This window comes from Drosophila navojoa, chromosome 2, assembly GCF_054131105.1.
Source record: "Drosophila navojoa isolate 15081-1374.11 chromosome 2, UAZ_NAV_1.0, whole genome shotgun sequence".
Lineage (NCBI taxonomy): Eukaryota > Metazoa > Arthropoda > Insecta > Diptera > Drosophilidae > Drosophila > Drosophila navojoa.
This window is the reverse complement of record NC_142890.1, coordinates 33,012,168-33,032,216: the sequence shown is the minus strand read 5'-3', so window position 1 is coordinate 33,032,216 and position 20,049 is coordinate 33,012,168. Positions and strand designations below refer to the sequence as shown.

Genomic DNA, 20,049 nt, shown 5'->3' with positions numbered 1-20,049 from the left:
TCTGTAAATGTATGTACATACAAATATGCAAGGGATCAATAATCGCATCCCATTTTGCCCACTGATCATACATACATACACATGTGCGTGAGTTACTCTTCGGTCACAGTGCCACAAAGTATTAGGATGTGACAAGTGACAAGTGCACTTTAGTCAGTCAGCTACTGAAATATAAGCGCGCCTCTTCAAAACCCAAAATCGTTCGCACAATTTTAAGTTGAGGTAGGCAGCCAATGTTCACGTCCCATGCATACACACAGGCACATACACACGCACATAGGCATACAAATGCTTCTACAAGTGACATCCCATAATTGTTCGATTCAGATTAGAGGGCTGCATGAGTGCCAGAAAAATCGTACTCGAGTTAACAATGCTCATATTGAATTGAGCGGAGGCCAACTCAGAAGTGGATGAGTAAGTGAGTGCGCTCATATATGTATGACTCAGAGGCACAATATTCTATTAAACGAGAAAGGGTCGAATAAATATGAGGCCGGGTATATGAGTTGCTTCACTGAGTTAATGAGTGGCGTCGCTGCTAGCAGAGAAAAAAAATTAGCGAAAAAACGAAGGGCAATGTAATCGTGTGTGTGCAGGCCAGACGGCCGACCAACGGCAAATTTGCCGTTACAATTTCGTAGCAAATACATATTCTTTATGCGTACCAACGCTTTCATACCCTTCACACAAATAACGAGCAAACGAAATCCAATGTAATTTTGTTATGCAATAAACTCGTTAGGAGTTATAAAGCGATTTTAATTAATATAGAAGTTAATAAAACTATGTATAGATCGATATATAAGATAATGACATGAAAACACTAACCTTTTACATGAGCATGGCAAACCCTTTCAAGAGTTACATATACTCTCAAAAAGGAAAGGGCATAGAAAGAGACAGAACATGAAAAAATAGGCGCGCAGTTAAGCTTCACATTAAAACGCATATTTTTCGTTGAGGGTTCGCAGCGCACTGATTTTGGTTTTGAGATTTTTTCACTGATCGAGCCTCAAGCGACAGAGCCGAGCAAATACGAAGTGTTACTCTGAACATATGTGTGCACTCAAAGACTCGATTCACTCGACGCCAATATGCTTCGGATAACTGTTCTATTCCTCTTTAGGTCTTATTTATTCATATTCATTATACTGAAGGCAGAGGGTTATGAGTCATAGAGTCCATGCGAACTCCAGCTCACTCAACCATATTCTGCCTCGGACTCACTCACTCAGTCTTATCTCGAATTGACTCTATTTTGCCTGTATACACATTTGAGAGAGCGGAGAGCATCGAGAGTGCGATGGAAACATTTAGCATAGAGGGATCTTTTGTTTAACAATCGACCATCTCGGTCGAGCGCATGAAGAGAAATTTTGTGTTCCCATATTTTCGTAGCACAAGCCTAAAAAGTGAGGAGCCGAGCAAATACGAACGGTCTGGGAACCAATGCTCGAAAATAAGTGTGCAAAACGCTTTGCACTGTGTTCTCTGGTTAGTGTTGGTACCTACTAGACAGATTTTCCGAACCTATAAGTGAAATGCCCTAAATAGATTTACCCAGCGTGTCCCGTCTATGCTTACACATAGTTATAAGTTGTAATTATATGAAGTCCCTTTTCACTACCCTTTTCACTATTGTGTATACTTATTTTACGTTTTTATGTATATATGTACCTGTAAAAAAGATAGATAAATAAGAAGTGCAAGGTGCGAAATCTTTATCTGTATGCTGTATGGACAATGATCCATGAATTTATTGATCAATAGTTTAGTTTAGGCATAAAGATCACGTTGAGCCTTTTCCCATGCAGCAATGGGACCATGTTCAGGTCGGTATTTAACATTGCATCCATCTTGCTCGAAGCGATTGTCATCACGGAGCTCTTCATATCGTTCCCGATCATACTTGGTAAAGCCCCATTTCTTTGATACGTATATCTATAACAATAAAAAGCACATAAAAGCAAAAGTTATTAACAGAAACATTTGCTCTTTACCTTTTGGCGGCCGGGGAACTTGAACTTTGCACGTCGCAGGGCTTCTACAACTTGGGCTTTGTACCTGTCACTGGAGCGCACAGACATTATCGGTTGTCCAATTCTTACACGAGCAACAGTTCCCTGCGGCTTGCCGAATGCACCTCTCATACCAGTTTGCAGCCTAAGAAAAACATATTAACATATTTTAATGCAATTATACCTATTAAAGATAAAAATAAATAAAACTAGGCTCACCTATCAGCTCCAGCACATGACAACATTTTGTTGATGCGAATGACGTGGAACGGATGCAGGCGCATGCGGATATGAAATTGATCCTTTCCACAGTATTTCACCAAGTACTTGTTACAGCAAATGCGTCCAGCTTCTAAAGCTTCGCTACTCAGTTGTTCATACTCATCGGACACCAAATGCACACATAAAGGAAAGTCTTCGACAGTTGCCTTTTTCCTACCTAAATCGAAAATTCGAATTTTGGGGTCGGGTACACCACGACAAAATCTCGACTTAGGATACGGCTTGTTTTTACAGTATCGGTAACTAAAATACAAGAACTACCTTAGATAAATCTTAAATGAATGAAAAAATATATAAACATACCATCTAGCTGGCCGACGACCCATATTGAATCTAAAATAATTAAAATACATAAGTGAAGATGTCTAGATATGTTTAAGTTAATTAATGAAAGGATTCGAAATGAATCTACTTTAACAAATAATATATAAGTACATACAATAATCTGATGTTTTTAGATAACCTTTTAATAGGAATGTACGTACCTTTCACAGCGCAGCTAAAAACGAAAAGAACTGATAGGCAAGCGGAAGTAAATAGCATATATGTATTTTAAAATGTTATCGGTAATCGTTCAAACAGAACTTGTCAAGATAGTAACTTTTTTTTAAGTATTTAAAAATTTTATCACTGACAAGACAACACATAGACTAGACATGTAGAACAAATTTTTCTACATCTCGACACTGTTAAGTTGTGGTTAGTGGTACTTCGTATTTGCTCGGCTCGGTCTCTGGAGGTTCAAGCAGTGAAAATTCTGCACGTCAAAAAAGTGCGCTATGAGCGCTCAATCGAAATGGTCCCGATTCCGTATGAAGCACAGCTATGTGCCATTTGTCCTACTCTCTCTCAGTCCCTCTCTCTCGATCTCTATGGTCGCTGAAATCATCACTCTCAGCCGCGAATAAAAATTTCAATTTTACTGTACTTGTCACTTTAGTTAATCAGCTACTTACATAAATACATACATATGTATGTATAAGCGCGCCTCTTCATTTCGAACCCAAAATCATTCAGACTATTCATAGTTGAGGTAGACAGCCAAAGTTCACGTCCCATGCATACACACATGCACGCCAAAGTTCACGTCACACTCACGCACATGTAATGGCAAATAGGCGAACAAATGCTTCTACAAGTGCTATTCCATAATTGTGACCAACGCATCGCATGCGTACACACAATCAAATGTACATATATGCATATGTATGTGTGTATGTGAGCATTTCACAAGATCAACCAAATGCAAATGCGGGGAGCAAGGTAGAGTGTGTGTGTGCATGCTCATCGCGGTCATCGTCTAGTCTATGTGTTGTCTGGTCAGTGATTCTATCTAATTGGAGTTGATAACGAAAATATATTAGGTTACATTGTTGCTGAAAGTTTTAACAACGTTTGCGGGAATATTAACACAAACCAGAGAACACATAGACTATACATGTAAGACAATATTTTTCAACGACGAAATCAAGCTTTTCGTATTTCCGCGGCTCGGTCTTTTGAGGCTCAAGTAGTGAGCAGTGCGATGCGAGATATGGCACGAAATGTACAGATTCCCATATGAAGTGTGGTTATGCGCTCTTTTTCCCGCACTTTCTTTCCCTCCCTTTATGCTCTCTCAATGGTCTCTCAAATAGCAACAGCGCAAAATAATTGAAAATTGTTCTCGACGACCTGTTATGACTTAAAATTTTTTAGTCCACTTGCCGAAATATTGCAAAGCATTAAAAACCACGATAATTTGTTGCGTTGAAAATATTAATAATATAAGTAAATATAATTATATAATTATATTATTATATATATAGGAGTTGCGGACTTATGGTCATACATGTAGCTGCAAGTGTGTGTGCAAGCCCGTCGCTAAATCATATTAATTATATTATTCTAGAAATAATCATAAAAACGCTATCATTTTGTATAAACAAGGCAACCGTTAAAATTCCAATATACCCTTCACTCTATTAGAAGAGTTGGTGCCGTCGCGATCAATTAAAATTTGTTGAACCTAATGATTTAAGAGACATTGGTATGACAAATAGCGCATAGCCGCGCTTCATATAATAACGGTACCATTTTCTTAGAGAGCTCGCAGCGCATTGACTTTGTCGTATTCACTTCTCAAACCTGTAGAGACTGAGCCGATAAAAAAACAAAGGCGACTAGTTCCCTATACTCATTTTTTTCTTTGTAGAAAGAGTTCGCTCTACTTGTCTCGTCTAGTGTTATATCACTGACCAGACAACACATACATATATGAGACATGTAGAGCAATTGTTTTCAGCGCCGAAAATATGTGGATGAGAGACTGCTTAACTTCGTATTTGCTCGGCTCAGTCTCTTGAGGCTCGAGCAGTGAATATACAGCACAACAAAGCCAGTGCGTTGCGAGCGCTCTGAAAATATGGTCCCATTTTTATATGAAGCACGGCTGTGCGCTATGTGTCCTACTCTCTCTCACTCTACCTCTCTCTTCTCTCTATATCTCTATGGTCACTCGAATCATCCAACTCAGCAGCGCACAAAAATTAAAATTCGTCCACGACGATCCCAGCTCTTGCCTTTTGAGTGAAGGGTATACCGAAATCTTAGAAGCGTTTGCCATGCTCATACAAAATCTTAGCGTTTTCATGATTAATTCTAGGAAGGGTATGAGGCGTTGAGACGCATAAAGAATATGTTTTGGCGGTGAGCAGACACACACACACGCTGAAAACGTTTGCTCTACATGTCTCATCTATGTGTTGTCTGGTCAGTTATATGTTCAGTGTTTTTACCTGTGCAGACTAATTTTCTACATTTTTGTTCCATTTCCAATAATCCAGTCATTTTGTCAACATTGATTTTTAGAAATAACGACAAGTTCTTAAACACGTTGACTTGTGTTATTTACCTTTGAAAAACGCTAAAATCATATATACATTCACGTGGTAACGCAATCTTCAAAAAAATTAAGAATGCTAAGAAAACAGGCAAGACAGAGAAGAGAATTCTTATATTCCAAAGCGCTGAGTGAACGGGTTCTAAAAAAAAGAAAAGATTTGGATGTCATAAGTGATAACTTAATGAGAAACACATCTTTGAGATCTTCCAAAATTTTGGACGGAGTAACGGTTTATAATTCTCTTAAATATAGCGGAGGTAATGAAAACTATACATATATATATATGTACATATATTTCTTAAGGCGCTTAATTCTTTTTTCCAAGTCCCGAAGCAACACGTACATAAGTCAATACCTTGACACTGCCATCACCATGTTTCCTAGTTGGTTTTTGGATTTTCTTAGTTGGTTTTTGGATTTTCTGTCTGTTCGTCCGTCCGTCCGTATTAATGAACGCGTCGATTTCAGAAGATATAAGAGAGGCTTCAATTTTGTTTAAAATTTAAATGTAAAATAGAGCACGCATATCGAGTTTATCACTAAAGTTCGATGTGTGTGTGTGTGTGTGTGTGATTCAGGGGATCTCGTAGTCGAGCAGTCTCGACTAGAGTTTTCTTGTTCAACTAACATACATTACATTCTTTTAAATTGAGCGAAAATAACTATTACCACTAACCAGAGAACACATAGACCGAACACGTTGTGTAAAGTGTTTTGCACACTTATTTTCGAGAGTAATCTCCCAGTCAACTTTGTATTTGCTCGTCTCTTTACCTTTAGGGTCGGACTACAAAAATATACGAAAGCACAATCATTTCGCTTCATGCGCTGGACCGATCGATGGTTGAACAAAAGAGCCCAACAAAAGCCCAAAATCGTTCACATACTTCTAAGTTGAGGCAGGCACACGCCAATATTCATCTCCCATGGACACATGCACATACACACACGCACATATGAAATCACATAGGCATACAAATGCTTGTACAAGTGATCTCCCATAATTGTTAGCATCGCAGCCCATGCGTACACACAATCAAGTGTATATATGTAAATACTTACGTATGTATGTATGTAAGCACTTCACAAGATCGACCAAATCCAAATTCTGGGCTTTAAGATTGCTACAGGCAGCGAGAGCTTCGCACACAGGCTTAGAAATATTCATAATACATGTAGCAAGGGAGAGTGTTGCGTGCACATTCGTCGCGAAAGCATTTTTACTATTAGCACCAACGCTTTCATACCCTTTCCACAAATAATATCGAAAACATATACACATATTTTGTACGAGCTTGGCAAACGGTTTGATAAGTTCGGTATAGTCTTCACACAGAAGGGAAGGCGTGGGTTCTTGCTGCGAAAAAATTTCAATTTTCGTGAGCTGTTGCTTGTGCTCACATGCATACACACATATACACATTTGAGAGAGCAAAGACAGACGGATAGGGCCAAATCGACTCAGATCGTCACCCTGATCAAGAATATATATACTTTGTGGGGTCTGCCTGTTACATACATTTCAACAAAACCATTGTACCCTGATTTCCCAATTTGAATGGGTTCTGGGTATAAGAATGTTCGGTGTGCAAATACTTTGACCACCTCAGTATATAATCTTGATCAGAGCGACTTAGCCCTGTGTCTCTCCGTCCGTATGTATGAACGCGTCGATCTGAGAATATATAAGAGCTAAAGACTTGAAATTTATTTTCTTAGGTCATAACTCGAAATTTTATTATCGATTAAAAACCTTATCGAAAGCTAGTTACTTCATCATATCTCCTACAAGTAGAGTCGCCAGTCATTTTTCATACAATTTCAGTCATTTTGCATATATTTCATACAATTTTAATTTTTGTTAAAATTTACCGCCCACCGTTATATCCACCTTCACCTTGTGCTTTGGCACACACACGCACTTTAATGTTGTAATCACGATCTGAAAGCTCCATTGTAAGTCCACACTACAGCCAATGCGTGCTTATCCTTGATTCACCATGCGTGTGCTGGTGTGTTTGTTGTGTAAGTAGAAGCAGGCGAAGAATTATTGAGAAATTATCATAGTCAAGCAGTCTCGACTATAGCTTTTTTGCTTGTTTCTCAATCAATTTATTTTTTGGCTGTCCTTCTGTTTTGTGTATTTATGGAGCGGTGAATTTGAGCTATGTGGTAGTGTTTTGTAGGCTATGACTGTGATCACTAATCAGGTCTCCTTTTTGCTCTATTTTAGATATGTTTGCTTTAAAAAGTAACTAGCTGGCCTGGCAAACGTTGCATTGCCCTATCCATTATTTCTAGGTAAAAAATTGTTGAATGCTATGTTGTTCAGGTTGGGATACACTCTGATGAATTTATTAATCGGATTTTCATTCAAGCACCTTGTGGTAAACGACATTCTTTGTTTTTTGGTCAGGTGCAAGAACAAATAATGCGGGTGGTTTGCCAACACGTGAGCATGCCACGTACAATTGACCATGAGAAACACACGCATTTTCTAGATTGAGGCCACAAATAGTCAAAGATTGGCCCTGTGATTTGTTGATCGTCATGGCGAAGGCAAGACGAATCGGGAATTGAATTCGTGTAAACTCAAAGGGCATATCTGTTGGGATCATCGGAATCCTGGGAATAAGAATAAGAACTTCATCTTTAAATTTTCCTTTGAGTATCGACGCATGAATCACATTGCTCATCAGTTTTCTTATCACCAAACGCGTTCCATTGCACAGTTTTGGTTGGTTTAAATTTCTAAGCATGATAACTACCGAGCCAACCTTCAGTTGTAAATTGTGCGGTGGTAAACCAGGCACATCCAAGGAGCTCAAAAATTCAGTTTAATAATTAGTGGCTTCTTCTTCGTTTGTTACACAGTCGATAGATTTGAATGAATACAGAGTACCAACGATTTTATTTTGAATTATATAATTAAGGTCATTCACACCTTTATTTTTAGCCGCCAAAAATGCTCACTCACTTAACCATTTAGTATTTTTGTGGAAAGCAATGATATTCGGAAATACTTGTTGATAAGCTCATCTTTTAATGAGACTAAATTGCAAAAATTTTTAGGAAATGAAATCAAGCCACTTGATTCTTCAACAGGAATACGGCCACTACCGATATTCAGCAATTGCTTCGAGAAATCAGCAGATAGATCGTTCAACAATGCAACTCTCATATTTACAGACAGTTGAAGTTTAGTTACATATCGCCACACATTTGATGCTTTGAGGCAAGCGTTTATTTCGTCGGCAGCAGTAGATCTTGGAATTACTGGTAGTGTTTGTCGGAAATCGCCAGATAAGATCCTTGAACCATTTCTTATTGCCGTTTCGCGGGCTGCCTCTTTGAGAAGCACGAATCAAGGCCCTTCTTTGCTGGGAACTAACGCGGCGCCTTTCTCGGGCGATTTCTCGTCCTTCGTCAGATAATTGACTCGCGATATTCAGTTGCCTAATTGCATTATGGGTCCGTCGGGAAAGAAAAGATCTTCTAGGACGCGGCATTTTTATTAATAGTAATACTGAATATGCCCTCGCACTAAAGCACATAAAACAATCGAGCAATATAAATATAAATAATTTACACAAATTAATGTCTGAGACAAACCAATTTTTTTTTTATAAAATTAGCTTTTTTATGAATAGTCAGGTTCGCCTGAGGCTGCGCCGTAGACTGACTGACTACATTTGTTTATTTACTTTTTTAGTATTGTATAATATGAGAGCAGGACCGAAAACTGTCACTGTTATCAAGCCTACTGAGTATCAATGGAAATTTGAATCTTTAGGGAAAAAACCGCGTTTTTCAAATATTTGTGTAATTTTTTCAGTATTTTTAAGATCTACTATCCTACGTAGCGGAGACAAATCCAACAAATCAAAAACCATGAAAATTGGTCCAGGAGATCTCGAGTTATAAGTGCTGGAAAACTTTTCACAACTGTCTTTTATATAAATAGATTTAGGGATAAGTGTTGAGCGTAGTGCGCAAAGTGATATGCGGATTGCGGCATTATTAAGCTTATTGAGGGTTGAACGAATGATTGGGCTTATTTTATTTTTCTGAGCCCGACTCGTGGATATTTTCAACCCTAAAGCTAGGTACACACAATGCAAACAATTTGCTGCAAGTTGATTGCTGCAATCAGACTTGCACGTTTGAACACGAGTGCAAACATTTTGCTGCCGCAACAAAAAAATTGCAATAACTGTTGTCGGCAACTTTTTTTGCTTATCGTCTGAACACAGAATTTCACCGTTAACTTGGTTGCGTCTGTTGTTTGATTGTTTACATGTGCTGTTTTCTTTCAGTCGCAATATTGCAGCAAGCAAACCAAATGTGATATCGCGAGAAAACGATTGAATTAGCAATATAATAAATTTACAAAATAAATTTATTCATTTTAAAATTTTAATATAAAATAAAATTGATTTTTATTGAATTATATAACTATATATAAATATATACACACAAATAAGGGGTTAAATTATATTCAAATTTAGTAATTAATAAAAGTTAAAAATATTCATTACAATGAAGCGATGATTGCTGAGCCCAATAGTTATTATATTTTTATTTTATTTTATAAATTTTTTTTTTATAATTAATTATTACAAACATTCATTTAAAAATTATTAAGAAATAAATATGGTAAAATTAATAAAACGTTTTTTTTTTTTTTTTTTTTTTTTTTAATTTCGCAAGCAGTGCAAACAAAAACAAAAAATGAAAACACGTGTAGACATTAATGCAATATATTGCATGAAATAGCCATGCAAAAGTTTGCGTGCAAAACAAAAATTGATTGAAGCAAGTAATTTGCATGCAATATTTGCATTGGTGTGAACATTTTTGCAAACTTTTGCTGCAAATTATTTTTAACTTGCTGCAACCCATTGAAAATGGGCTCTTACATAATCTTACTCTTTGGTGACAAGGGTTACTGTTAATTTTCCTGTCACCATTACCTTAGTCTTTTGCTTAGGTAGCGACTTCCATGCCTTTGAAGTCGAGCCATTTTAAAGAACTTCCGCGGCGTATAGGTGTCATCGTTTGTTGCATTAATATATCTGATTGCATCTGGTGAGGAAGTTGTCTACCGCTTCATTGTTGACGAAACCATGTAATAGGCGTCCTTCTTTTGATGCTGTTGGTTATGGTTATTTCCTTAAATATGTTGCTGTTACTTCTAATAAACTTCTCCTTCGATGTAATTGTACTTGCAGTTTGCAGTCCATTGTTGATGGCGCTGCTGTGGTCATCACTGGACAATTTCGCTTTTTTCTTCAGTTGCACTTCTAGTCGCCATTGCAGTCTGCAGAAGTTTACTCTTCCGTCGTGCTGCCAACTGTGGAAGCATTATCCATTCGTTAAACTTCCAGTTGGATATCTGTTGATGCTGACTTTCAGCGACACTTCGTCGATGTCGAAGTTGTGGCAAAAATTCCATTCCCTCTGTGCTCACTTTTTTGTTGTACTAATCACAAACATTTCTTCTTGTGGATTGAATCGAAGTATTAAAAATACTTCTCCGGCTGAAAGGACCATGAACGAATTCAAAGGAAGGGTTGATTTGGGGCATACCCATATTTTTTACATTTTATATAGCATATTTATTGCAGTTTAGAGCTTGCTAGGCATTTAATGATGTTAAGTTTGTTGTTTAAGGCTAGCAGAATTTGCTTAATGTGCGCAATTAATGTTAATGTTATGAGTTCTAACATCTTTGTGAGGAGATGGGGGTGATATTGCATGATAAGCTGTAGATGCAGTTTAGCTTGCGGCAAACATAAGGGTGTTGACACTTTTCTACTGATAAAGATGCTCCTGAATATCAACACCAATCACATATATTGGAAAAAAGTTGGTCGAGATTATAGGACTGTTTTTTTTTTTTTTTTTTTTTCTTTTGTACGCTATGTGGGAGAGTCTGTTGCAGGCGATTAAGAAAAGGATGACGGATATTGGCGATCCCTGGGGGATGCCGTTGTGGAGAGGGTGGGGATTCCTTTTTACATTTAACAAAAATTTTCCGGTTTGCCAGGAAATAAACTGTATTATTTTAGGTTCAATTTACCAGCGGTTTAATTGGTCTATTATTGGGTAGATACCGACTCTTTCGAAGGCCTTTGAGAAGTTAAATTAGATGTAGTAGCTATAATTAAATGACTTATTTTCGATCATGTTTTTAATCGACGAAGAAGATATTTTCGATTTTAGAAGACACACGCACTTATATGCCATCATTTTCTGAAATGTTATGATAGCCCATCTTTAAAAAAAAGTTATTAAGTAATTATGTTTCCATACACTTCACTTTGGCATAAATCCATTTTTTTTTGTTCCGCCAACTGCTTTGATATTCTTATTTAAAATCTTCGCCTTGAAAACAGTTTTTATAAAACTTTCAGGACTACCCATAATGTTTTAATTTTCGTCAGAGATATCTAATTAAAGGTTTCATGGTAAATCGAAAAATGCCAATTTGCCTGCAATGCAATTGATTTCTAATTAGAGTAAATGATCAAGATTTGTGCATACGTTAGATCACTTAGGAGAACAGATCGAAAACGATTAAATTATAATGATGCTAGTCCTTGACTAAAACGGAAATTGGCTTCTCAGTTTGCTTCAGAGTATGCTAACTCTACGCCTCTCTGCTGCATTAATTTCGTTTAAAAAGTCAATGGAAAGCCTTACAACATTCGTTTTTAAGTGGTAATACTAATGACGGCAACACAGCAAGAAGGGCTTTTGGAAATGTTGAGCGGTTTTCTACCATTTTAAATTTTGACCAAGTAAAAATTTTTACATAATATTGATTCCTATCCCTTGTGAGTATAAGGTGAGCTCCGGGATATTCATATTATATTTTATATTATATATATAATATTTTTGGTATACAATGCCCCCACTATCCCTCTGTAAATGGTCATCAAATACTGTATACTGTATTAATTATACCCTGAACCCATTGAAAATGGGAAATCAGTGTTTAATGGTTTTGTTGAAATGTATGTAACAGGCAGAAGGAGGCGTGGCAGACCCCACAAAGTATATATATTCTTCATCAGGGCGACGAGCTGAGTCGATTTAGCCCTCCGTCTGTCTGTCCGTCCGTCCGTATGTTTGAACGCGTCGATTTTAGAAGATATAAGAGCTAGAGACTTAAACTTTTTTTTTAAATGTCCGTATTATCACTAAAAAACGATAACTCATTCCGATATTTTTATCGATAAAAAACCTAATCGAAGATCACTTAAATTATATCTCTTACATCTTTCAACCTAGAGTCTCCAAATTTAAAATGTATATTGAGATGCTTTTTATACAATTTCGGTTTTTGTTAAAATTTACGCCCCACTCCTAAATCCACCCCATCAGCCTCATCTTTGTAAAAGTCGTATATCAAATACTAGAGTCTTGCGCTTCGGTATACACATACATTAAAACATTATGATTATGTTCTGAAAGTTTCATTACGATCGTACGTCTAGAAATTAAATTATTCAACAAATAAGTTTTCATAATATTGCCAGCACTGCAGCGCTAGCCAAGCGCAATCGCCTGTATATGTGAGTGTGTTTGTGCGCGTGTGTTTGTTTGTATGTGTATGTGCGTGCGTGTGTTTGTTTGCATGCGTGTATGTGTGCGTGTATATGTTTGTATGAGTGCGTGGTATGTGCTAATTATTATTGAAATATCAGTTGCTTATAGGGTTCAGGGGATCTCGTAGTCGAGCAGTCTCGACTAGAGCTTTCTTACTTGTTTTTTAATTAAATTTTTTTATATAATTCTTTTCGTTTTTTAGATGTGGAAAATGGAAACTTATCTACTATTGATGAATACAAATATGCTGGTTGTCAAGATCCAAAGATTATGTTGACTACTTCCCATGAGCCGTCTTCACGTCTAAAAATGTTTATGAAAGAACTTAGACTGATATTTCCTAATGCCCAACAAATGAACAGAGGAAAATATCAACTAAACACATTAATGCATGCCTGTCGAGCTAATAATGTTACAGACTTTATAATAGTGCATGAGCATCGGGGCATTCCCGACAGTCTTGTGATATGTCATTTGCCATTCGGGCCAACAGCTTTTTTTAATATAACCGACGTTATAATGCGTCATGATATCCCTAACATTGGACCTATGAGTGAACAGAAGCCGCATTTAATTTTCAGTAATTTTAAAAGCAATATTGGTTTGAGAACTGTGCAAATTTTAAAACATTTGTTCCCGGTACCAAACGACAAATCTGAAAGGATTATCTCATTTATTAACAATGAAGATAAAATATCATTTAGACATCATCAATATAAATATGTAAATAAAGAAATTGAATTAACGGAAGTTGGACCCAGATTTCAATTAAAGCTGTATCAGATTAAGCTTGGAACATTAGAAAATATAAAAGCTGTTGATACTGAATGGGTTAGTCGTCCGTACTTAAATACAACTATCAAAAACTTGGTTTTTTCGAATACAAATATATTTAATAATAAAAACAACGCTTAATATACACATAACTGATTCTTCCACACTTTACCCGTTTTATTTTAAGCTGTACCTGGCGCGTGCGCATTTTGATTTTTTTTTTTTGTATGGTTACTTTTCTATGGTTGGGGTAAGAAGTCCGTCTCAACAAAGCCAGAACTTACAAGACATTTGTAAGTTGCTACGGTACATGCGGTGTTCGTGGAAAAGGGGGGAAAGGTACTGGTTACTTAATTTACAAAAGCTACTTGCTACGACACTTATAAATTACCAGCGTAATATTTAACTTACTAACAATTATAATTCAACGACTTCAAATTACAAGCGTAATATTTAACTTACTAACAATTATATTTCAACGACTTCAACATCTTATAACTACAAAATCGAAAATTTAACTAACTTATTGAACGAATACTCTTGACTATAATGGTTTTGAGTATTGTTCTGAGCCTGGGCTTATATACCCCAACTCAGCATATTTTTCAACCCTTAAATCTAGTGTGTAAGGTTTAGCATTGGGCTATTAAATATTCTTATCTTATCACTGAGTGTGTAAGACTCCGCGTTCTTATCCTATCGCTGAGTTTGTAAGGCTCAGCGCTCGCCTTTTACGTTATCTTGTCGATAAGGGTCAGAGTCATATTTTATTTCTAGTTTGATAGTTCACACTTTCACATGGGGTGTCTATTTTATGCATGCCATCTGTCGAGTATATAGATTGTATGTTCCCATACTTACCATATTTCTATGTTCATACATGTTCAAGAAAATTCATTCATTGTGTGGAGGAAAAGATCCTCAATGTGTACTTTTTGACGGTGCAAATCCTTAATACTCTGTTGTACCCGTTGACGAACGTGTCCTCGTATTCCATCATCTTGCACGGCTACTTTTTGTTCGGTTTTAAGGGAGATATTTCACAACTTTCCAATTTCCTTCGCACAGGTATGTGGTTTCGTCTTCATGCCGGCACTGACCGACTTTCATTTCAGTCATTGAGTGATAGGCGTTTATCTCAGTGTTGAAGATAAGGAATTTCGTTTTAGACCTCGGAACGACCTTTCTTCCTTTACGTACAAGTTGTATGGGTACTGCTTCGAAGAGAGTCGCATGCTGATTTATGTATACTGGTAGCCTTGCGTCTATGACAAGCATGTTGTCTTTAAATATAGCTTGCGCTTCTATTAGTTTATACACTAACTGAAGCCTTTTTGGAGAGTTTTCGCCAGGAAGAAGTTGGTTCCTCTGCAGTTTCTGTTGGATCTTGTTGAGTTCGGCTAACATCTTATTTGGTTCGATTAGCGATGGGTGCACTTTTCCTTCGTTAATGTCCGACACCAGGGCAAATACTGCTGACTGGAGATCTTCGGTTGCCTGAATCCAGCTTCTCAATCGGTTGATCCATATAAAGAATTTTATGGACTCTTTGCAAACGAAGAAGTTCTCTTTCATAGTGTTTACCATTTTGTTTATTTGCCTTGTAACTTTTTTAAAGTTTTTATTAACTTCCTCTGTGGTGGTTTGCACAAGCTTTGATGTTGCCTTGATTATGGATGTTTGGTTGCTGACATAATCATTTAGCCGCTTTTCGTTTTTATACCCTGAACCCATTGAAAATGGGAAATCAGGGTATAATTTTTTTGTGTAAAAGTATGTAACAGGCAGAAGGAATCATCGCAGACCCCATAAAGTATATATATTCTTGATCAGCACGACGAACTGAGTCGATATAGCCCTGTCCGTCTGTCCGTATGAACGCCGAGATCTCAGAAGATATAAGAGCTAGAGAGCTGAAATTTTGTGTGTATACTCGTGTATACCATACGCAGTACGAGTTTGCTTTATTTTTTCGATAACTCATCCGATAACTTTTTTATCGAGAATAATCGAAAAATTGATTTTGTTTTTTGAGCCTCATCGGAGTCCTATCAGACGTGGAGACTTCAGATTTACTGTGTATATACCTATGATGAATACAAACATTTTGTAATCAACAGATTTTGGATACCACGCCCCCTTCGCCCCCAATTTGTAAAACGTATTTCAAGTACTAGAGACTTGTGCTTTGGAATGTACACACATTTTGACCATATAATTACGCTCTGCAAATTTCATTAAGATAGTGTGTTTACAAAAGTGTGTGTTTACAAGTAAATTCCCATACGTGCATAAAAGAAGTGCAGAATGATAAGAATATCAGCTTGGAGGGTTCAGGGTATCTCCTAGTCGAGCAGTCTCGACTAGAGTCTTCTTACTTGTTGATTATTGTCTGCATGTTTTCTTCCAGCCTGTTTGCAGTGCCAATATCAAAAAGCATTATGAAACGCTTTGATCTGTTGGCCGTTTGGGTGATAATTTTATTTTTCTCTCTAATGTTTTTCATTTTTATACCCTGAACCCATTGAAAATGGGAAATCAGGTATAATGGTTTTGTTTAAATGTATGTAATAGGCAGAAGGTGGCGTGGCAGACCCCACAAAGTATAAATATATATTCTTGATCAGGGCGACGAGCTGAGTCGATTTAGCCCTGTCCGTCTGTCCGTCGGACGGAAAATATTACCTGTCCCGTTTGAACGCGTCGATTTCAGAATATATAGGAGCTAGAGACTTGAGAATGACCGTATATTCAGCGCGGATGTCGAGTTTTGCTTTAAAAATCAATAACTATTCCGCATATTTTATTATCGACTAAAAACATTATCATTTAAGGCAGATGCCACTGTAGCTAATTGTGAATGATTTTTAATATTTTTAAATTTGTCAATTATTCAATAGAATATGTAGATCATATGCTGAAAGTTTCATTAAATGCGGTTAAGTCGATCGACATTAAAAAATAGCAAAATGTTTGGCCATTCGTTTGGAAATTCGAACAGTGAGGTGGCGTCGTGATAAAAGGCGTTGCGCTCGATCGCGAGGTCTCGGGTTCGAACCCAGGGCGCGTCGTAGTTCTTTTTTTTAATTGTTTCAAAATTTTTATATTTTTAATGAAATGAGTTTTTCATTTCATTTATATTTTAAATACATCGAACTTGAAATTTTAAGCATACCAAATGTGCGTTTTTATTAGTAGTATCTAGTCGAGCACTCTCGACTAGAGTTTTCTTACTTGTTAACATTATTGTGTTGCTCACTGTTTTGCAGTATTCGTTGAAACCACTTCCACTTTTACAAGGTTGTCCATTGCATTGCATTGCATTGCCGTTTGTGGATCCATATTCTGAATTTTGAGTTTGATGATTGTGTTTATAGTAGGCACAATTGTAGTACTTGCAACATCATTAGCAGACTTAAAATTGTCGCTTTTCCGGTCACAGACTTTGCTGATCGTGTTTTTCTTCGATCTTTTGGAGAGTCGTCTTGCTTTTCCTTTTCATTAGTTGGTAGAAAATATTACCGATCTTTTGACCTCACAATATTTGTTTTTATTGTGAATACTGGAACTTTATTATCTAGTCCTTTTGTAGTTTTTGTAATTTTTCCCATAGGCCATCTAGCGGAATGATTGTTTTCTTGTTTTAATAAGACAATTTGGCCTTCTGTGAGGTTTGCATTTGCTTGCCGCCATTTGGTTCGCTGTTGCAGTGATGCCAAGTATTCCTCTTTCCATTTCCTCCAGTACTCTGCTCTGATTCGTTGCATGTGTCTTCATCTATCCAAAGAGCCGATTTTTCGATGTTCGTCAAAGTGTTGTAGAGCTCTAATTAGTGGTCCTCGAACAATAAAAGGTTCTGGTGTCAATATGTCGTCTCCCTCTGTGTCGTTATTTAAGGCAACCAGGAGTCGTGAGTTTAGAACTGACTCCTCAAACGTGAAGCTGTTATCGCCGATGACTCGCTTAAGGTTGTGTTTTGCAGATTTTATTCCAGCTCCCATGTGGGAGCTTGCCGGCGGGATAAAGTGCCATTTAATGCTTTCTCGTTCCAGCACTGATTTTCATTTATAGCAGCGACCAGATCCTTGTCCAATATTCTAGTGGCAACTACAAAATAAGTGCTGTTATCTGAATACTTTTTCTCACGTTTGCCTCGTCTTGCAAAAAATCGATGTAGAGCTTCTAAAAACTTATCTGATAAAAAGTCACTGACGGCTTCCAGATGTAGAGCCTTTGTGCAATCTAATTTGGAAAGGTCCAGCGTAATCAATACCAGTGTTTTGGAACCGGTAATCATCAGTTATTCGATACACTGCAGTGTGCACTGGTAAGTTTCCTATTAACTGACTGGCCCTTTCTTGTTTGTACAGGTAACGCGCAAGCCAGAACTCCCTTTTAATGAGATTTCTCATAAGCTTCAGTTACCATGTAGGGTTTCCTTATGTGCGTTGTTTATAATTAGCCAAGAAAGATTTTCCAGCTACAATTGGGTGCTTCACATTATATGGCACCAATGCACTTTGGAGGCGGTCTCCCACACGTAAGACCCAGTCACCATCCAGAATGGGTTGAGCACATGTAATCTTAGCTTCCAGTGGTCTCCTCGTTTTGAGTAAATTCATCTCTTGCCCAAAATCAAGCTATTGCTCCAATTTTACGATGAATATTTGGCTTGCCTTAGTTCATCGACAGTTAGGTATGTGGGCTGATGTTTCTTTCCTCTTGATTTTGCAATAAAGCGTAGTATGTATGCCATCACAAAAATTAGCTTATTTATTAATGAGAACTTTGTTAATAGTGGGACTCAGGTAGTTTTCTTTTGTTGTTATAGTTGCTACTATAACAGTTTCTGGCTCTTCAAATTGTGGCCATTGATGTGGTTGGTTAGCATGCTGCTAACTGTTCCGGGATAATTCCTCTTGAGGCAACATCTGCTGTGTTGTCTGCTGATTTCACGTATTTCCATTCGGCAGTCTTTTGTTTATCTCGTCTACTCTAGCTTTGACAAACTTATCTTTTATTTTATTTATTTATTTAAAGATATTGACAAACCTAGAGTCAACTAAAATTAGATATCCTATAAAAAGTACAACACATTATGACAATAGAGTCACCAACCCGATGGAGGTATTTTATTTGCCAGTCCGGCTAGCTATACCACACGTCACAGCCAAATGTGGTCAGTGATACTATTGAAACTATGAAAAGACAGTGTTAAAATGGTAAACTTAAATATATTTAATCTAATTAAAATTATAATAAATCTTAACGTAAAAGTATTAGATGGAAGAAGGAAAGTAGTACAAATATTGCAGAAAATAGTGAAAAGAGCATAAGAAACAAAAAGAAATGAGATAAACAAGAGAAAAATAGAATGAATATCGGATAGGATTGAGAAATCACTGCACAACGTTGGCAACGAACTGTATACCAGTGCTTATGTCTGAGCCATAATATTTATTGAAATTAAAACATAGAACATAAAACGCACTATGCAAAGAATAATCCGTAGTGCACACAAGTAAATGAAGCGGACGATAATGTCTAGTTGACGGAACGGAACCGAAAAATTAAGACGCACCAACAAAGGACGAATCAATATCACCGTTAATTTGAGCAGGAAATCAGTATCTAAAATTATTCTGCGATTGATTAACGATGGAAGATCAATGAGCTGAAGCCTACTATGGTAAGATCCCAGCTAAGATCGCTTAAGGCAAAGAGAAGAAACTGTTTTTTAACCGATTCGATACGATCCTGATATAGTTTATGCTGCGGAGACAAACTGAGCAATACTATCAGATGGGACGCACAAGCGAAATAAATAATTGCTTTGTAACATAGCCCAATGTTTAATACAGCTAAGCACAATTTTGGCTTCATTTATGATGGTAGAAATATGAAGATTAAAATTAAGTTTACAGTCGAAAAAAATGCGTTTTAAAAAGATGTTTTTTGTACGACTGAAAGTCATTGTCATACACTTCGAGCAATTTAGGTGCAACTGGTTTGCCACACACCAAAATTGAAATGCATTAAGGTCATCTTAAAGGTGTAGATGACCATTTGCACTGGAGTATGGAAGGCAAAGTTTTACATCATCCGCATACATAAATATCGTAGAATACGAAATACAGCTAGGAAGAGAGAGACTTCTCAGTGAGAGTGTACGGTCGATTTTGTTTTTCTGCTCAAAAAATTTGCCTGATTTGTATCGTTTTTATTAAATTGTTCGTGCAGCTGCGGTCAGTGTGTCTCTGTGTCTCTTTTAAAATTGCTTTTTAATTTGTTGAAGTTTGGTGCAGCGTCGTAATTGCATTTATTTTGCACTTTGCTATAGTGGGGTGGTGTGTTAATTGCGGTTAAATCCAGTATCCTCTCCGATGAGTTTACCTAGTCGTCCCTTCATAAAGCGCAGATTTTTGATGCTAAATTAACTATCCCATCGTACTCACTGTTTATCACATGTTCTTA

The 20,049-nt window shown here is 37.0% G+C and overlaps 3 protein-coding genes and 1 long non-coding RNA gene across 4 annotated transcripts in view; 2 read left to right on the top strand and 2 right to left on the bottom strand.

Moving 5' to 3' along the window:
• Positions 1–20,049, bottom strand: part of LOC149092492 (uncharacterized) — a 182,797-nt gene that overhangs the window by 27,309 nt on the left and 135,439 nt on the right. The gene's annotated exons all lie outside the window — the stretch shown is intronic.
• On the bottom strand, positions 1,724–2,914 carry RpL10 (ribosomal protein L10). Its single transcript, XM_018110991.3, has 5 exons — positions 2,789–2,914; positions 2,607–2,636; positions 2,241–2,546; positions 2,004–2,166; positions 1,724–1,944 (listed from the first exon to the last, which is right to left on the bottom strand). The coding sequence occupies exons 2-5, from the start codon at positions 2,627–2,629 to the stop codon at positions 1,780–1,782; spliced, it is 657 nt and encodes a 218-aa protein (XP_017966480.1). The 5' UTR covers positions 2,630–2,636; positions 2,789–2,914; the 3' UTR covers positions 1,724–1,779.
• Positions 5,170–13,727, top strand: LOC115565561 (U3 small nucleolar ribonucleoprotein IMP4). Its single transcript, XM_089265357.1, has 2 exons — positions 5,170–5,444; positions 13,004–13,727. The coding sequence occupies exons 1-2, from the start codon at positions 5,261–5,263 to the stop codon at positions 13,714–13,716; spliced, it is 897 nt and encodes a 298-aa protein (XP_089121483.1). The 5' UTR covers positions 5,170–5,260; the 3' UTR covers positions 13,717–13,727.
• On the top strand, positions 18,629–19,509 carry LOC149092496 (uncharacterized). The gene is made up of 2 exons (XR_016197562.1): positions 18,629–18,797; positions 18,853–19,509. It is a non-coding gene; the product is annotated as an uncharacterized LOC149092496 (long non-coding RNA).